Source organism: Peromyscus californicus, unplaced genomic scaffold (assembly GCF_007827085.1).
Source record: "Peromyscus californicus insignis strain IS unplaced genomic scaffold, ASM782708v3 Scaffold_11__1_contigs__length_118956290, whole genome shotgun sequence".
Lineage (NCBI taxonomy): Eukaryota > Metazoa > Chordata > Mammalia > Rodentia > Cricetidae > Peromyscus > Peromyscus californicus.
The window spans coordinates 22,723,632-22,737,164 of NW_026294402.1; the positions used below are offsets into that span (position 1 = coordinate 22,723,632).

At 48.3% G+C, this 13,533-nt stretch overlaps 1 protein-coding gene across 7 annotated transcripts in view; it reads left to right on the forward strand.

Annotated features, from left to right (window-relative positions):
* Igsf9b (immunoglobulin superfamily member 9B) overlaps positions 1-12,487 on the forward strand; it is a 56,509-nt gene extending 44,022 nt beyond the window's left edge. For 5 of the 7 annotated variants that reach the window (XM_052755447.1, XM_052755454.1, XM_052755430.1 and 2 more), the window contains one exon: positions 1,849-12,487. In XM_052755447.1, the coding sequence (XP_052611407.1) occupies positions 1,849-2,057 (209 nt within the window). In that variant the 3' untranslated portion in view covers positions 2,058-12,487. The remainder of the gene's footprint in view (positions 1-1,848) is intronic. The other 2 variants (XM_052755464.1, XM_052755489.1) reach the window with 2 other exon arrangements.
* The last annotated feature ends 1,046 nt before the right edge of the window (positions 12,488-13,533 follow it).

Consider the following 13,533-nt stretch of genomic DNA (forward strand, 5'->3'; position numbering starts at 1 on the left):
CACAACTGTCCATTTTAATAAATAAGTGTCACCTAATTATTGTAAAATAGGCCACATCAGCTGTACATGTTCTCACTTGTGCCTGCTTTGTGTTAATAGCTCTCTGGTGTCTGCCTTTAGCCCAGGTGTCTTCTCTGACACCTTCTCTGACATCTTATATTTCCGGTTGGCCATTGAACCTCTTCCAGTTCCCTTTAGTTTGTAAATGCTGCATTTATGCTCCGCTTCTCCCTGGACTCTTTCGCCCTCATGGCTCACATCTGATCCTTTTGGTGAGGTGTGTTGGGTCAACCTTTGCAATGTTTCTGACCTTCTTTGGTTGTCCTCACTGCAAAAATGGAAACTCCAGTCCCTTCCTCTCCTTTCTGGACTGCTGCAGTACCTGGCAGTTGCCCTCCTGCTCCATCTACAGTCTTACAGTATCCCATAGAGGTGACACCCTGAACCCTTACCTAGGGAGACAGCCCTCGCTCACTGATCACTTTGCCTTTGGGGTTGGCTGGTTTCCTATCAGTCTGTGAATGGGAATACTGAAGCAGTGAAAAAGAAAATTATTTTTGTTACTGTTTTGAGACAAGATCTCACTGTACAGTTCAGGCTGTCCTGAAACTAGCCAGGTCTGGTCTTGAACTTTCAATCCTCTCGCTTCCACCTGAGTGAGCTCTAGCTCTCTTTTTTTTAACATGTGTGTTTATAGACACACATGTATACACACACACACACACACACACACACACACACACACACACTCACACAAAAATCTTCTAGAAGCTTTTCCTTGAGTCAAGTAGAAGTTTTAAACTCTGTTAGCATAACTGCCATCTTTCTCTCTCTAGAGCATACTGTTGGTTCTTCTTCTTCTTCCTCCTCCTCTTCTTCTGCTTCTGCTTCTTTTCCTCCTCTTCTTCCGCTTCCTCCTTCTTCTTGTTCTTCCTTGTTCCTCCTCCTTTTCCTTTTTAAAAGGCAGGGTCCCACTCTATAGCCCAGTGGCCTCAAACTCCTAATCTTATTGCCTCAGTCTCCCAAGTATGGGGATTATAAATGTATCCCGCTATACTGGCTTACACCCGCTCTCAACTTTGGGTTTCTGCACTGGCTGTTCTTATGATGGTAGCCATTTTCATTACTCTCTGGGGAAGACTCCTGGTTCAAGACTCCAGCCAGATATTAATACTTGGGGAAACAGAAGCAGGGCCCTGGCCGTTGCCACATTCCTATTACATCTTTCTTTGCTATTGTACTTGCAACACCTAAGAATCCAGTTTCTGTGTCTTTCAAGTCTTGACCGTTTGTCTCTTCCTCCCTACCGCCCTGCTGAAGTAGAATCTAGAGAACAAAACCTCCCCACCGTATCCTCAGAAGGACAATGAGGCAGAGGAATGGCCCTGGCAGTGGTAGAGGTGTGCGGGCCTGACTGTCGCTCATGATTGAAGTCTCAAGTCTCGTGTAATGTCTGTCATTGTTTGGCGTAGATGATAAAGATATATTGAAGCCCTGCTTCCTGCCACCTCGGAGGATAACTGGTATCCAAGAGGCACAGCAGAGCACAGCCAGCTGACATTTGTAGACTGATGGCTGAAACAGCTTGATCGTTGAGATCCAAGAGTTCATAGAAGGGAAAGTACCTACCTTACTTCGTTGACTCAAGGCTGGGTTGCTGGTTGCTCCAGTGGGGAAAGAGAAGGTTCTCTGTGGCGGTTTGGTCTCAGAGCCGCGCACACACACACAGGTGCTCCCTCGGTTTCAGTGGCAACTTGGACGTCAGCCCTGGGAGATGCATGGAGTGTGTGAGGATCTGACCCACCTTTTCATGCCTCTCCTTTTGTGTGTCTGTCTCCTTCTCTGTAGACGGTTCTGCCTCCCAGGCTCAGCAGCTTCCCAACTCTCAGGTTCTGTGGCCCGACGAAGCTGTCTGCCTCCGAAAGAAGAAGAGACACTCTCGTCCTGACCCCTTTGCCCGGCTTTCGGACTTGTACCACCGTCAGCTTCCAGAAGACCAGACGGCGATCCTCAACAGCGTGGATCATGATGACCCAGGCCACGCTACTCTGCTATGACTTGACGTCTCTCTAAGTGTCCCCAGGGAGGGGTGCTAGGCTAAGGGGGCAGAGAGGGACCACTGTACAGGGCCTTGTCCTCCTCTGCCCATCATGGGATGACTCAGGCCCTTGTCCTATGTGTGTTCCCTCCTGCCAGTGGGCCTCTCCCTCACGATCTCGCTGGCTAGCCTTGCCCACAGGACAGAGGACTGGGGGAAGAGCTTTTACCTGTGGGTCAGTTGGGAGTGTATGAGGACAGCGAACATCTGTCTCAACACTGCCTCTCCCACTTCACTAGATTCTTCTCACCTCTTCAAATGTCTTAGGAAGTGAAGAAGAGGAAATCAATGGCTTTTCCTACTCTGCGTTTGTTTCTGTTTTCCAAGTCCTGGGAGGGGGTTAGAATTACATCCTGTCCTCCAAACTCCACATATATATAGATATAGATACAAATACACTTGTGTGTAGTTGGTGGGTTTCTCTATGTGTATATATATGTACATTGAAGCAAAGTACTGTTTCTCCCTGTGCTCGGTAAAGGACTGAGGAAGGTACTGAACAGTTGGACTTGGTGAGCAGGGCGGGCTGTGGGCTGGTGGGTGCCCTCATGTCTGTCTTGGGAGGAGATCATTCCAGCTGAAGCAGGATTCATGCCTCTCAGCTGACTTCACCATTGTTCTAACCTTTACCATCTAGAGCAGAAATGGGACCTTGCCATGATTCCTAGCTCCCTGCTTGCGGGGGTTAGCAACAAGTTACCCCTGAACTAAACCCAAGCCTTTATTGCCTGCTTGCTGGGTCAGGCTCAAGGCCAGACTGGCATCTTCCTTTCTTCTGCAGTTTGGCACTCACCATACAAGTAGTGGTGGTTTAGCCGCAGGGCTGACAGGCAGGCCTGGTGTACAGCCCCGTTCGTGTGGTCATGCGTCGGTCTCTTCTGGTCCAGCCAGGGCTAGGAGCCCTGCAGTGAAAGGCCCTCCTGTTCAGTAGCCACCTGTGCTGAGCACCAAGCTGCCACAGCTCTATTTATACCCAGCTTGGCTCTGAACTCAGAGCACTGCTCCCCCGCGGCCCGTTGGCTCCTCCTTTCCTTTTGTGTCTGCTAATTCTCCAGATTGATTAATTGCCGTTTGTGGGGGCTGCCTGTGGCTCCTTGGCATACCCTCCATGTGCTGCCTGCCCACTCTGCTTTGCTCCGGGGTCCTTCTCCACCCCCTGGACCCAATCTCCAGTGCATGGATGAAGAAGTGAGGGTACCTCAGATGACTGAGTTCTGGGCTGCTTTTTCCTCACTGCTCCTATGTGGCGCTGGCTGAGGCACAGGAATGATGTTGGAAGGAGCGGTGGGCAGGCACCAGGGCCCTAATCCTTTCTCTGTACAAATCCCTGGTTCAAACTGTTAGTGCTTGGAAGTTTTCCTGATGCCATTTGTCAATTCAGATACTTCTCTCTCTCCTTGAAAGGTTATGGTGTTGCTCAAGAGTAGAAAAGGTGGAGAGTAGGCCCTCCCTCTCCTTCCCTCCTGCTTTGCCTAAAGTAGTGGTAACTGCCAGCTTCCTGGACGTATTCCTTCTTGGTGCTGCTGTATCCGTCTCTCCCCAGCGACCTCATCGGGCATTAGCCATGTCTACTGGAAGGCTTCTGCTGGTTCCACAGAAGCTGCCAGTCACTTGGCCTAGTGACTTTGATGAGGTCCCAGGGGCTAGGAAACTGACCTTTCTTAGCGCTTCCATCTTGGGGGATCCATTGCATCCCTGCAGCCAGGCCTTGGTGCTTCCTTCTCTCTCCCAGTGAGCTAGAGACGGACTCCATACTTGAGGCTTCACCACACAAGTCACACTAGCGCAGCATTCTTCCAGACATATGGGGAAAAGAGGTGCTTAGGGCAGAGTTTCTTTTGCTCTGAGATTAGGCCATGTACCTCAGACCATCCAACTGATGTGATTCTCAGAGGTGTTGGAGAGCACTTGACCTTTGGACCTCAACTCTGTCAAAATAGAAGAGTTGAGTTGGAAGACTCACGTCCTTTTTCAGAAGTGGGCCACTGCTTCTGCCACTGTGCCACAATGGGGTGCTCACTCAAGTGTCTCCTGGGGCTGTCGGGAACAAATCTACTTGAAATACTGGGGTAGTATTTGGAGGCTCACAGTGGCCTAGACTGTGGTCTTTGCCTGTTCTCTCACAGCACGTGTTTCCTGAACCATGGAGTATAAAAGTAGGTTGTTGGGGCTGGTAGACTTTGTACTGAATTTGGCCAAGTGTTCAGAGGGCCCTCCTGGGAATTCTGGCCCTGATACTGTCTGGGCCTTGAGGTTAGAACGGAGGGGAAGTTGAGGTGGAAGACTGCTTCTTTTGGATGTTGTATGGCCAAGAGCCAAACCTTGTGGGCTGAGATGCCTCAGTCCATGGCTAGGCTTGCAGGCTGGGCTTGCAGGCTGGGCTAACAAAGGTGCTGACTTCTTCCTTCCTCTTCTTGCCTCTGGCAGTGCCCCTTACCTCTGCCTAGCTGACCAAATGGTAGAAACTGCTTGTGACTGGCCACTGGGTGGCAGCTGTGCTATTTGTCCCCTGGACCAGAAGGGGCACAAGATCTATCCATTCCAAAGTGGCCTCTGATACATTCTTCTTGTGACTTTTCTTGGAGGGAGACCAGCAGCATTCCTGCACTTTGGGAAACTGTTTCAGTTCTTCCTTTGGTGGCTGCAAAGCAAATTGGCAGGATACAGTCCCCATGGTCAATGTGATTATCGGGGTGTCATAGGCACACACTCTCAAGTGCTGGATCTGGGCACATGTTTGACAGTCTGGTTAGAGGTGTGTGATGTTGGGGTGTATCCACTTTTAGGGACCAATGACCTTTACACTCTGCCCTTGAACTTGGCAGTGACCACTATGAGCTTCCTGGGGCTTTCACCCTCCTTGCTGTGGGAGATCATGTCTTCCAAAGCCTCCCTTTGCATCTGGTAGCCTTGCAGAAGTAACCCGGTTCAAAATCTAGTCCTGAACTCAATGTTTTTCCTACCTTTTCCTTCTGCACCTTGACTGGAAATGCTATCTCAGTGTTTAAACCACAATCCAGAAAGAGAGTTATGCTGGTTCTCTAAGGGGCCAGAAAGACTGCAATTTGGGAGAGGGAAGATGAAAACTAAGAAGTGAACTTCTTTATTCGGTGGCTGACCATACAGAGCTTCACTTCAAGGCTCTGAGTGGAATTCTGTGCATCCATGGTCATTGGTGGCTGTTGGTCCAGCACCTGATGCTGGTCCCTCTCTAATGGCCAGCCTAGCTTCTCCCCAGTTTTCTTAGAGGGACTAGGATAGGAGAGAAGAGGTCCTCAGAGATTCTTTCTCAGTGGAAAGGGTGTTGGATTACACAGTATGAGCAGGAGCAGTACTCCATCTCCACAGGCTTGGGTTATGCATTTGGGGGAGATTTCAGCAGGGTGGAGTAGAATAGTTACTTATTGACATTTTTTTTCCCAGTGTATTCTCTCTTGGTTTCTGCACAGTGATCTAAACTATTTGAGGTTGAACAGATTTTAGTTGTTCATTCTTCTGCCCTTTTTATACAGAGAGAACTGGGTAAGGTTGAGATGTGGGATTCCTTTCTCCCCCCCGCCCCCCCCCCCCGGGGAGGGGGTTGGTACATGCTAGTTTCAGGGAAGGCATCCCAGAACGATAGAGCGTCTTAGTTGCTTCCAAGGATCTGTATTTGAGGCTGAGGTGTGTGTAGCTTGAGCCAGTTCTTCTGATCTTGATAGCAAAATCCTTTAGAGGGCTTGGGGTGGGCTGGGAGAATTGTAGGTAAGGACATTTTATTACTATGTAGAGAACTCTAGGAATTGAAAAGCTAATGGCTTGGACTTGCTTTGCTTGCATGTAAAAGTGCTTTGGGGGGCACTGCAGGACTTGGGGGTAGGAGGATAGAATCAAGGGCAGAGATGGGGGCTATAGGGAGGTACCATTAATGCTTTCTCTGGGATCCTGAGCATTTCCACCTAGTGCTCATTGTCTTGGCCCTACCCTCTCTGCAGTCTCCAAGACAATGGAGGCTCAGAGTCTTGTGGATTACCTCTGTCTCTTTGGGAAGGGCCTCAGGAAGAGCCTAAGTCGCTAGTCTGCATTGGAGACAGTAGTTGATAGGGCAGGTGTGATTCAGGAAGAGAAGTTAGAGGGTTGGACCATGGAGAGAAGGCTTGATTGTGATCAGGTATGTGAGACCGAGAGGGATAGAGTATTAAATCCATTGTAGAGAGTACAGGAATCCTGGGATGACGGGGTTAAAGCCCAAATAAAGCACCAAGCTTCCACTTCTCTTTATGGGCACTCTGCTAGCCCAGATGACAGTGCAGATGGTTGGGGGCAGGTCCTCACAAGGAAATGAGTAACTGCCAGGGAGGGTCATGAGGAGCAGGTACCCCTGATGTGTGAAGGATGTAGCCACGGAGACCAGGTTGTGGGCAGGGCCTGGTAAGCAGGCCCAGACTGGATCTTGGAAGAACTCTTGCCTAAGGCAGGGCTTTTCTGCTTGTAGAACTGGCCTCTGACGCTGAGTGCCGAATAGAGACTTCTTCAGTGTTTTTTCTGTTTGTGGATCTTCTCCGGTGAACATTGGGAGACTGGCGTTCACATGCCACCAGTAACTGCTTTCCGGTGGGGAGGGAAGGTTAGATTTAGGAGCTTGGTGCCCATTCTCCTGGCAGCTGTGTCACACTGTGCTTCTTCTCGTCTGTGTCTGAAAATGCCCATTGGACACTGGTGCTGATGGTGGACAGGAGGTGGGGCCTCCGGACCTGTCAGTCTTTCTTGAGCGGTAGAGAATTTCTTCATCCTGGAGACTACACAGTGGCCTGGTGTCTAGAGGTCTTGCCTTCAATTTCTCTTCCTTTGATAGGTTACATTTACCGCACTGTAGCTAAGAGAGTGAAGTAATTTCATCTGAAATCAGAGACCATCTATTCTCTACTCCTTAATGTATCCAACTTCCTCTTGGATCAAGAGGAATAACGGAAAATTTCTTTAAGATAAATCGATAAACGAGAATCAAAGCTCTAGTTGGACTCTAGTAACTCTTACCAATTCATGCAACTTTGTATTTGCATGGAGCTGGCTTGTAACTATTTCACCTTTGATGCTGAATCAGCATGAGTCCAGAGCCTTATATCTGGGCCCCTGTCTGTACTTCCAAATAAGCCTTTCAGGAACAAATACACTGTCTACACCAGATGTTTGGTGTCTTGGATTGCCAAGAGGGTAGAATTCTTTTTCATGACCTCATTTAAAATAATAATAAGAATAAAAATCCCTAATCAATTGAGTCTGATCCAAAGACACTCCCAGATCATGGGGATTCCTGTGTAGATTAAAAAATAAATGCATTAGCGCAAACCTTTTTAATGGCTGGCCGTGCCTTAGGAGGGGAGAGTTGGGGTGTCCTAACTGCTAAGTAGTTGGGTAGATCAGCAGCCAGCCATTGAATCACTTGGACATTCTCTTCTGCAGTGGGTTGGTTGCAGCAGTTAGGGATTCTGAAGAGCACTGATGAACAGTGATCAGCTTTGGACCCCTGGTTAGGGAATTCAACCAAAGCATCACAAGGAACTCAGCTCGCAGTCAGGGCCATGACTACCTTTCCCACCCACCTTATCTAGACGGCAAGTGATTGACAGGGCTTGTTCTTCTGATTCCTGAGGAAATGGATCCCACCAATCCCGTCTCCCACTGGTATTGGATTTCCTGGGTCTGTTTCAGGAAGGAGAGCAAGCTCTCCCTCCACCCACGTTCTACCCTTCCAGCTCTGTTTCCTCCTTCTCCCCACTTGTGTGCGGCTCCAGGACCTCTGGCTTGTGCATGGTCTGCAATAGGGAGGTGGTTGGGTCGGGGAGAGAATTGGGGAGGGTGTAGGGGTTGGACTGGGGAAGGGAATTTGCATTTTCAACCTTAAAAATACTGTAAGCATGTTTTGGGGTGACCCGGGATTTTCACATAAACTATGGTTAGGGAAAATGCCTGATGCTCCTCCTATGGGAGGTGGGGACTTAGGGGGCATTTGGCTTCTTTTTGGCTTAGGGATCTATTTTATTTGGTAGAGGAGAATAAGCTTCCTCACAATCACCCTGCAAACCTTAGAAGGGAAACTCATTCTATCCCTGAGTATATTGCCTACTGAGAACAATTAAACAGTCTGTCACAGGTTGTCCTTGCCCTGGCTGGGTTGGAGAAATGGAATGATCACACGTGTTTCTCTGTAGGCATCAGGTTATCTTCCTGGTCATGAACCCCTGGCCAACTGTTTATTCCAGTGTTCAGAAGTAAGTGTGTTAGATGGGTGTGAGTATCTGGGATGGATGTGGTGTATGCAAGGTATCTGTGTGTGCAGTATGTGTTTGCAGTATGGTGTGTGTAGTGTGTGTGTGTGTGTATGTGTGTGTGTGTGTGTGTGTGTGTGTGTGTGTGTGTGTGTGTGTGTGTGTGTATTGTATGGGTATGGTTTGTATGTGTATTTGATATGAGTGTGGGTATGAGGGACTGTAGAGACACCGCTTTGCCTGGGTAGCATCAGGCCTAGTTATGGCTGATTCTTTCTTTGCTAGACAAATTTCTGTTTTGGTAGGAGGGTCATACTCGTAATATACCATCTTGAGTGTATTTTTTATGGAGATTGTATATAAAATTATATAAATATATATAACTTGTTCTATTTTAAGGTGAGATGAGACTTATTGGGGGGAGGGGGAGAATCAGATGCAATAGTGCTGACTAACAGTGGGAGCTTCAGGTAAGTTGTCCACATGGGGAGTGGGAGGAGGGGGTGGGGAAGCCATGTTAGCCAGGCAGGAGTGGAGGCTCGTGCCCTCGGCACTCATATATAAATATAAAGAAAACCTATATAAAGCTCTCTATCTAGCATATCTATATATCTATATATCTATATATCTATATGAAGTCATAGTTTGCTTTATTTTTGTACCTGTGCTTAGAGACACTTTGAGCAGTATCACCTCCCCCTGGTGGTCCGGGGTGCTAGCTCATGCCTTGACGCCACCTACTTCTCCATCCTTCCTGAGACATGCTGTCTGTTTGGAGCTTCTGGAGTCTTTCCAATAGAAACGTGTATATATGAAAAAACTCAAGTCATCTGCAGGAAGGGCAAGAGCGCTGAGCAGGGAGGTTCTGCTATGTCTCTTGTCTGGAGGGTTCCCTAACTCATACTATCTGGTAGAGGTGCTCAGTATAGAAAGGATGATGGAGAGCTAAGCATGAATCCATGCCCCTGTGGCTAAGGGTTGGTACTCAGTTCCTTGAAAACAATCTAGCTCAGCATCTTGGACAGAGGGAGGTCAGGTTGTCTGGGTCTTACAGCAATACCTGTCCTGGTTTGTAACGCCTGGGCTCAAGTAGTCCCCTGTAGAAGGTGGTGAGATTTTTGAGGCTGACTGCGTGGGCTCAGTTTTGGAGAAGATACACCCCGGTAATTATTGCTGCAGATTCTTGGAACCAGTGTGAATGTGATATCTAGTATAAATATAGCATCTGTGCTTTTTCACTTATTTTTAATTGGAAAATAAATTGTTATCGGAAATGGGGTGGGTGGTCTAGTCCTGGAACACTGAATGGAAGAGCAGGAATGAGAGACCGATGCTGGGCAGGACTTGAAGGATGAATCCCACTGCTTTCTTCCTCCTACTCAGCCCAGGACTCTGGAACTAAGTAATGTATTGGAAGAATGTGGTGTGGATGGGAGGAGTTCTTTTGTGTTTGGGTAGGAAGCTGTGTACTCTGAGGAATACCTCTCTGAGAATTCGAGACCTCACATATGCTGTAAGGGCCACACTTTGCAGCCTTAGCTGGCATCTCCTGGTGCTAGCTCTTTTTCTCATGTGCCAAGTGATCAGAGTGATATGCTTGAAACTGCTGCAGAAGCCAGGAGAGACTCAAGGCTGTAGTCTAGGCTTCCTGCTTCTCACTCAAGAAAGAGCCGAAGAATCCCTCTTCCCAAGCAGAACATAATGCTAGCCAAGAGCTCCTACCCCAGATGGGGGTGATAGGCAGAGTAGGGTGGAGTGGAGCTTGAATGGAATTCCTGAGCTTTATGGAGACCTTGTGATTCCCTTCATGATCTGCTCAAAATACTCGAATTTTTCCAAGGATATTGTGGGAAAATGGGCTCTGTCCATGTAGTACTGGATGGACTCCAGCACTGGGTCTAACTGGAAGTGTTAGGTGCAGGTCCTACCTGCAGCCTCCTCAGGAGACCAAAGGAGGATAAGGCTAAATTTTCTGTAAATTTTCTGAGAGATTGAACAAGAGAAAGAACAGCAAATTCTTCGTCCCTTCCTAGCTTGAGTCCCCTTCTTACGGAAGAGGGGTTTCCATTACAATTTTTTTGGTTCTCTTTGTATGTAGACTCTGTCTCACTTCTGGTCCTAGAGACCAGCAGAGTTCATCATTTTAGCAGCTTAGGGCTCATACTCCATGAAGCCCAGGTTTGCTCTGACTCTCTACTCTTTCCACATTGAGCCAAAGGCTTGGTCCTTAGAAACCTTAGCAGCATTGAGATACATGAAATCGCCATCCTATTTCATGATGTCCAACTTGACCCTTCTGTGGAAATGGGAAGATGGACATGTCCCTTACCCTGAAGTTTTAGGGCTTGGGCAGTATGTTACCTTCGCCCTTTCTATGACCCAGACCTCAGGAAGATGGTGTAAGGTGAGCGCTGGAGGAGAAAGGTCTGGTGGCCCAACATCAGTCACCTAATCTGCAGAAGAGCCAGCTTTTCACAAGGGAACACAGAGCAAAGAAGGTCAGGGTCTGCTTATATATGGAAAAGGCCAGTTGTCTTATCTTTGAATCTCTCAGTTAATGGGAGGGGTGCTTTGATAAAGCTGCTGCCAGGACCCTGAACTGTTTTGTATACTTGTGATCCATCTTGGTCCCTAGGTCATGGGAAGGTTTTTGAACTGTGAAGTTCTTCCCTGTTGGTAGGAGACAGGGGGAGTCTAAAGAGATTGAGTTTGGCTACCTCTGCTCTATGGAATGAGTGTGGAAACCGATCTGGGATTTGCTCTCCCAAGGGTTGCTCTAGCTCTGTCCTTTCTCCATTGTCCTCAACCAGGAGCCTGGGGGAAAGGGGCACATCCACCACTCCTCAGTTTTTGCCTGGGCCTCACCTTGTGTAAGGTACTCATGTGGAACCATTTTGGGCAATATGAAAGCATGAGGTGGGGGGCAGGATACAGCAGCCCTCCTGTGGGTGAGGGGTGGATTATGATGTTGGAGTAGGAGTTTTTGTCCTGTTGTTGAGGAAGTGACGAGTGCCACCTTCAAGGTCTGAAAGGAGTTGCTCTGTGGAATGATCTTGATGTCGGAATTTGAGGCTGAGGTGTCACAAAGGGAGCGGTAGACCAATGCTCTGTTCACCGAGTCCTGTATATCACTCACAGAAAGTCTTAAAGCTCCATTCAGATTTAATTTCTTAACTGACATTTGTGGGGCCGGAGAATGAGGGCAGGGGTGGGGCATGCTTTCCCAAGTTACCTGTCCTTGTGTGATCCCCGACTGAGCAGATGCTGGCCTGTTTTGGTCAGCCACTCTGGGGCTCCATTTATCACCGCCTGTTTCTCTTTCACGAGGAGGGACTATATCATCGTGGACATACTTCTTCCCTCACTCACCTAAAGGCAATTTTTGTATGAATTCCTTTCCTCCCGTTACCACCCCCCCCATAGTCTGTAGACACAGAAATGGGGAGGTGAGGGATCCTGGAGCTCCCTGCCGGGGTCCCTCATAGGCTGCACACCTCTTGCACCTGGCAACCTCTTGGCTGTTAGTTTTAACATATCTGGACATGACTATCAGTTTTGTCATGAGATTTCTTGCTCTCATTTCAAACCTTTACTCTTCCTTTGACTTCCTTTGGGGCTCTTCCCCACCCATGCCCGGTCTTCTTATGGAGACCATTCAGACCTCATTTCCATCTCTTGAATGTTGAGTATTATTACATCACTGCGCTAGGGTGCTTCATGGTGCTGCTCTGGAAGAGGCCAGCGGGACGAAATCAGCCACCTTCGTTCCTCTGCTTCCCTAGATCTTGCTGTATTTTTGTCTCTATTAGATGTTTTTCCCTAGGGGATTGGGGTGGGAGATTTAGGGGTAGGTTTTGTGTTCTCTCTCTCTCTCTCTCTCTCTCTCTCTCTCTCTCTCTCTCTCTCTTTCTCCCTCCTCCTCCTCTCCTTCTTTCCACTTTCTCTCTGTATGTATGTATGGATTGGTTAAAGTCAGTTATCATGGGCAGCTGACTTTGGTTCCAAATTACAGTTAAACCACACATTGTACAGCTGCACACAGAACACCTTTGAGTGTGAATTTGGATGGCAACTAGAGGCATACTTTTTGAACTTCAGGTATGTAACTGAAAAGTAAATAAAAACACTATTTTTTCAGTAAGCTTTTTTTTTTCTTCTAAAAGATAACTTAAAAATCAAACTATACGAACATTAAATTGGTGCTGTACCAAAGCCTTATGACATATTCTACACTCTGTGTATTCTGTCTCTGGGGAGCCCCCTGCTTTATCACTCTTCTCAAAAGCCTGGGAATGCCAGTGTGTGTCAAGCCTGGGGCTGTGTCCTGGAGACCTGTGGGTCAAGGGGACTCTTGGGAGCAGAAGATGATGGTGGAAGTGGGGTACCCATCTTCTACCTGAGCAGATACTGAGGGGGAACCAGGTGTTGGTGTGTGTGGCATGCATGTGTGTGTGCGTGCATGCATGTGTACATGAGCTCACCAGTGCATAGTGCCAAAGTGAATGCACTACCTGGGAATTGAAAGAGAGACCCAGGTAGGCCTGGGTATGGGGTGGCCATGGGAGTGAGGGGCATGCTCCTTCCTGTTTCCCATTTCCCCTTTCTTCTAGGTTAGTCGTTGAGGTGTATCAGAAACAGCTACCCTCTCAAACAGGTGCTTTCCCCCTCAAAATCTCCAAACTAATTATCTGTGAAGGGCCTGTCCATGGGGCAGGTACCTCAGCTACCAAATCCTCACCGCCTAAGGCTGGGAGGAACCTCTTTCCTCTCTAGCCCTTGCCTAGTTTCTTGGGGACAAAGTTTCCTCCAGGGATCTCCGCATCTCCGGTTCCTCGGCCTGGATGGGCTTCCTAGCCCATTGAGAAGGCCTCACTGTGGGTGACCCATAGCTGTACCTGCTCCGTGGTCCCAATCAATAATACCTGCCCTGGCTGCTGAGGACAGTGACTCCACTGGCCTCAGACTTGTCAGTGTAAAAGCTGAGCACCCACCCAGATTCACCCAGAAGGAGATGTGCAGTCTGCCTTGGCCTGGACTGTTCTTCCAGGCTTCACCTGCTGGCTCTTTCAGGCTTGCTGAAACTAACCAACTCATCACCCATAACACTGCATGCTCATTTCTGCAAACAGACAACAGTACATAAGCAAACACGGGAACCGTGAGAGAAAGAAGGCACATCTAGTAGCC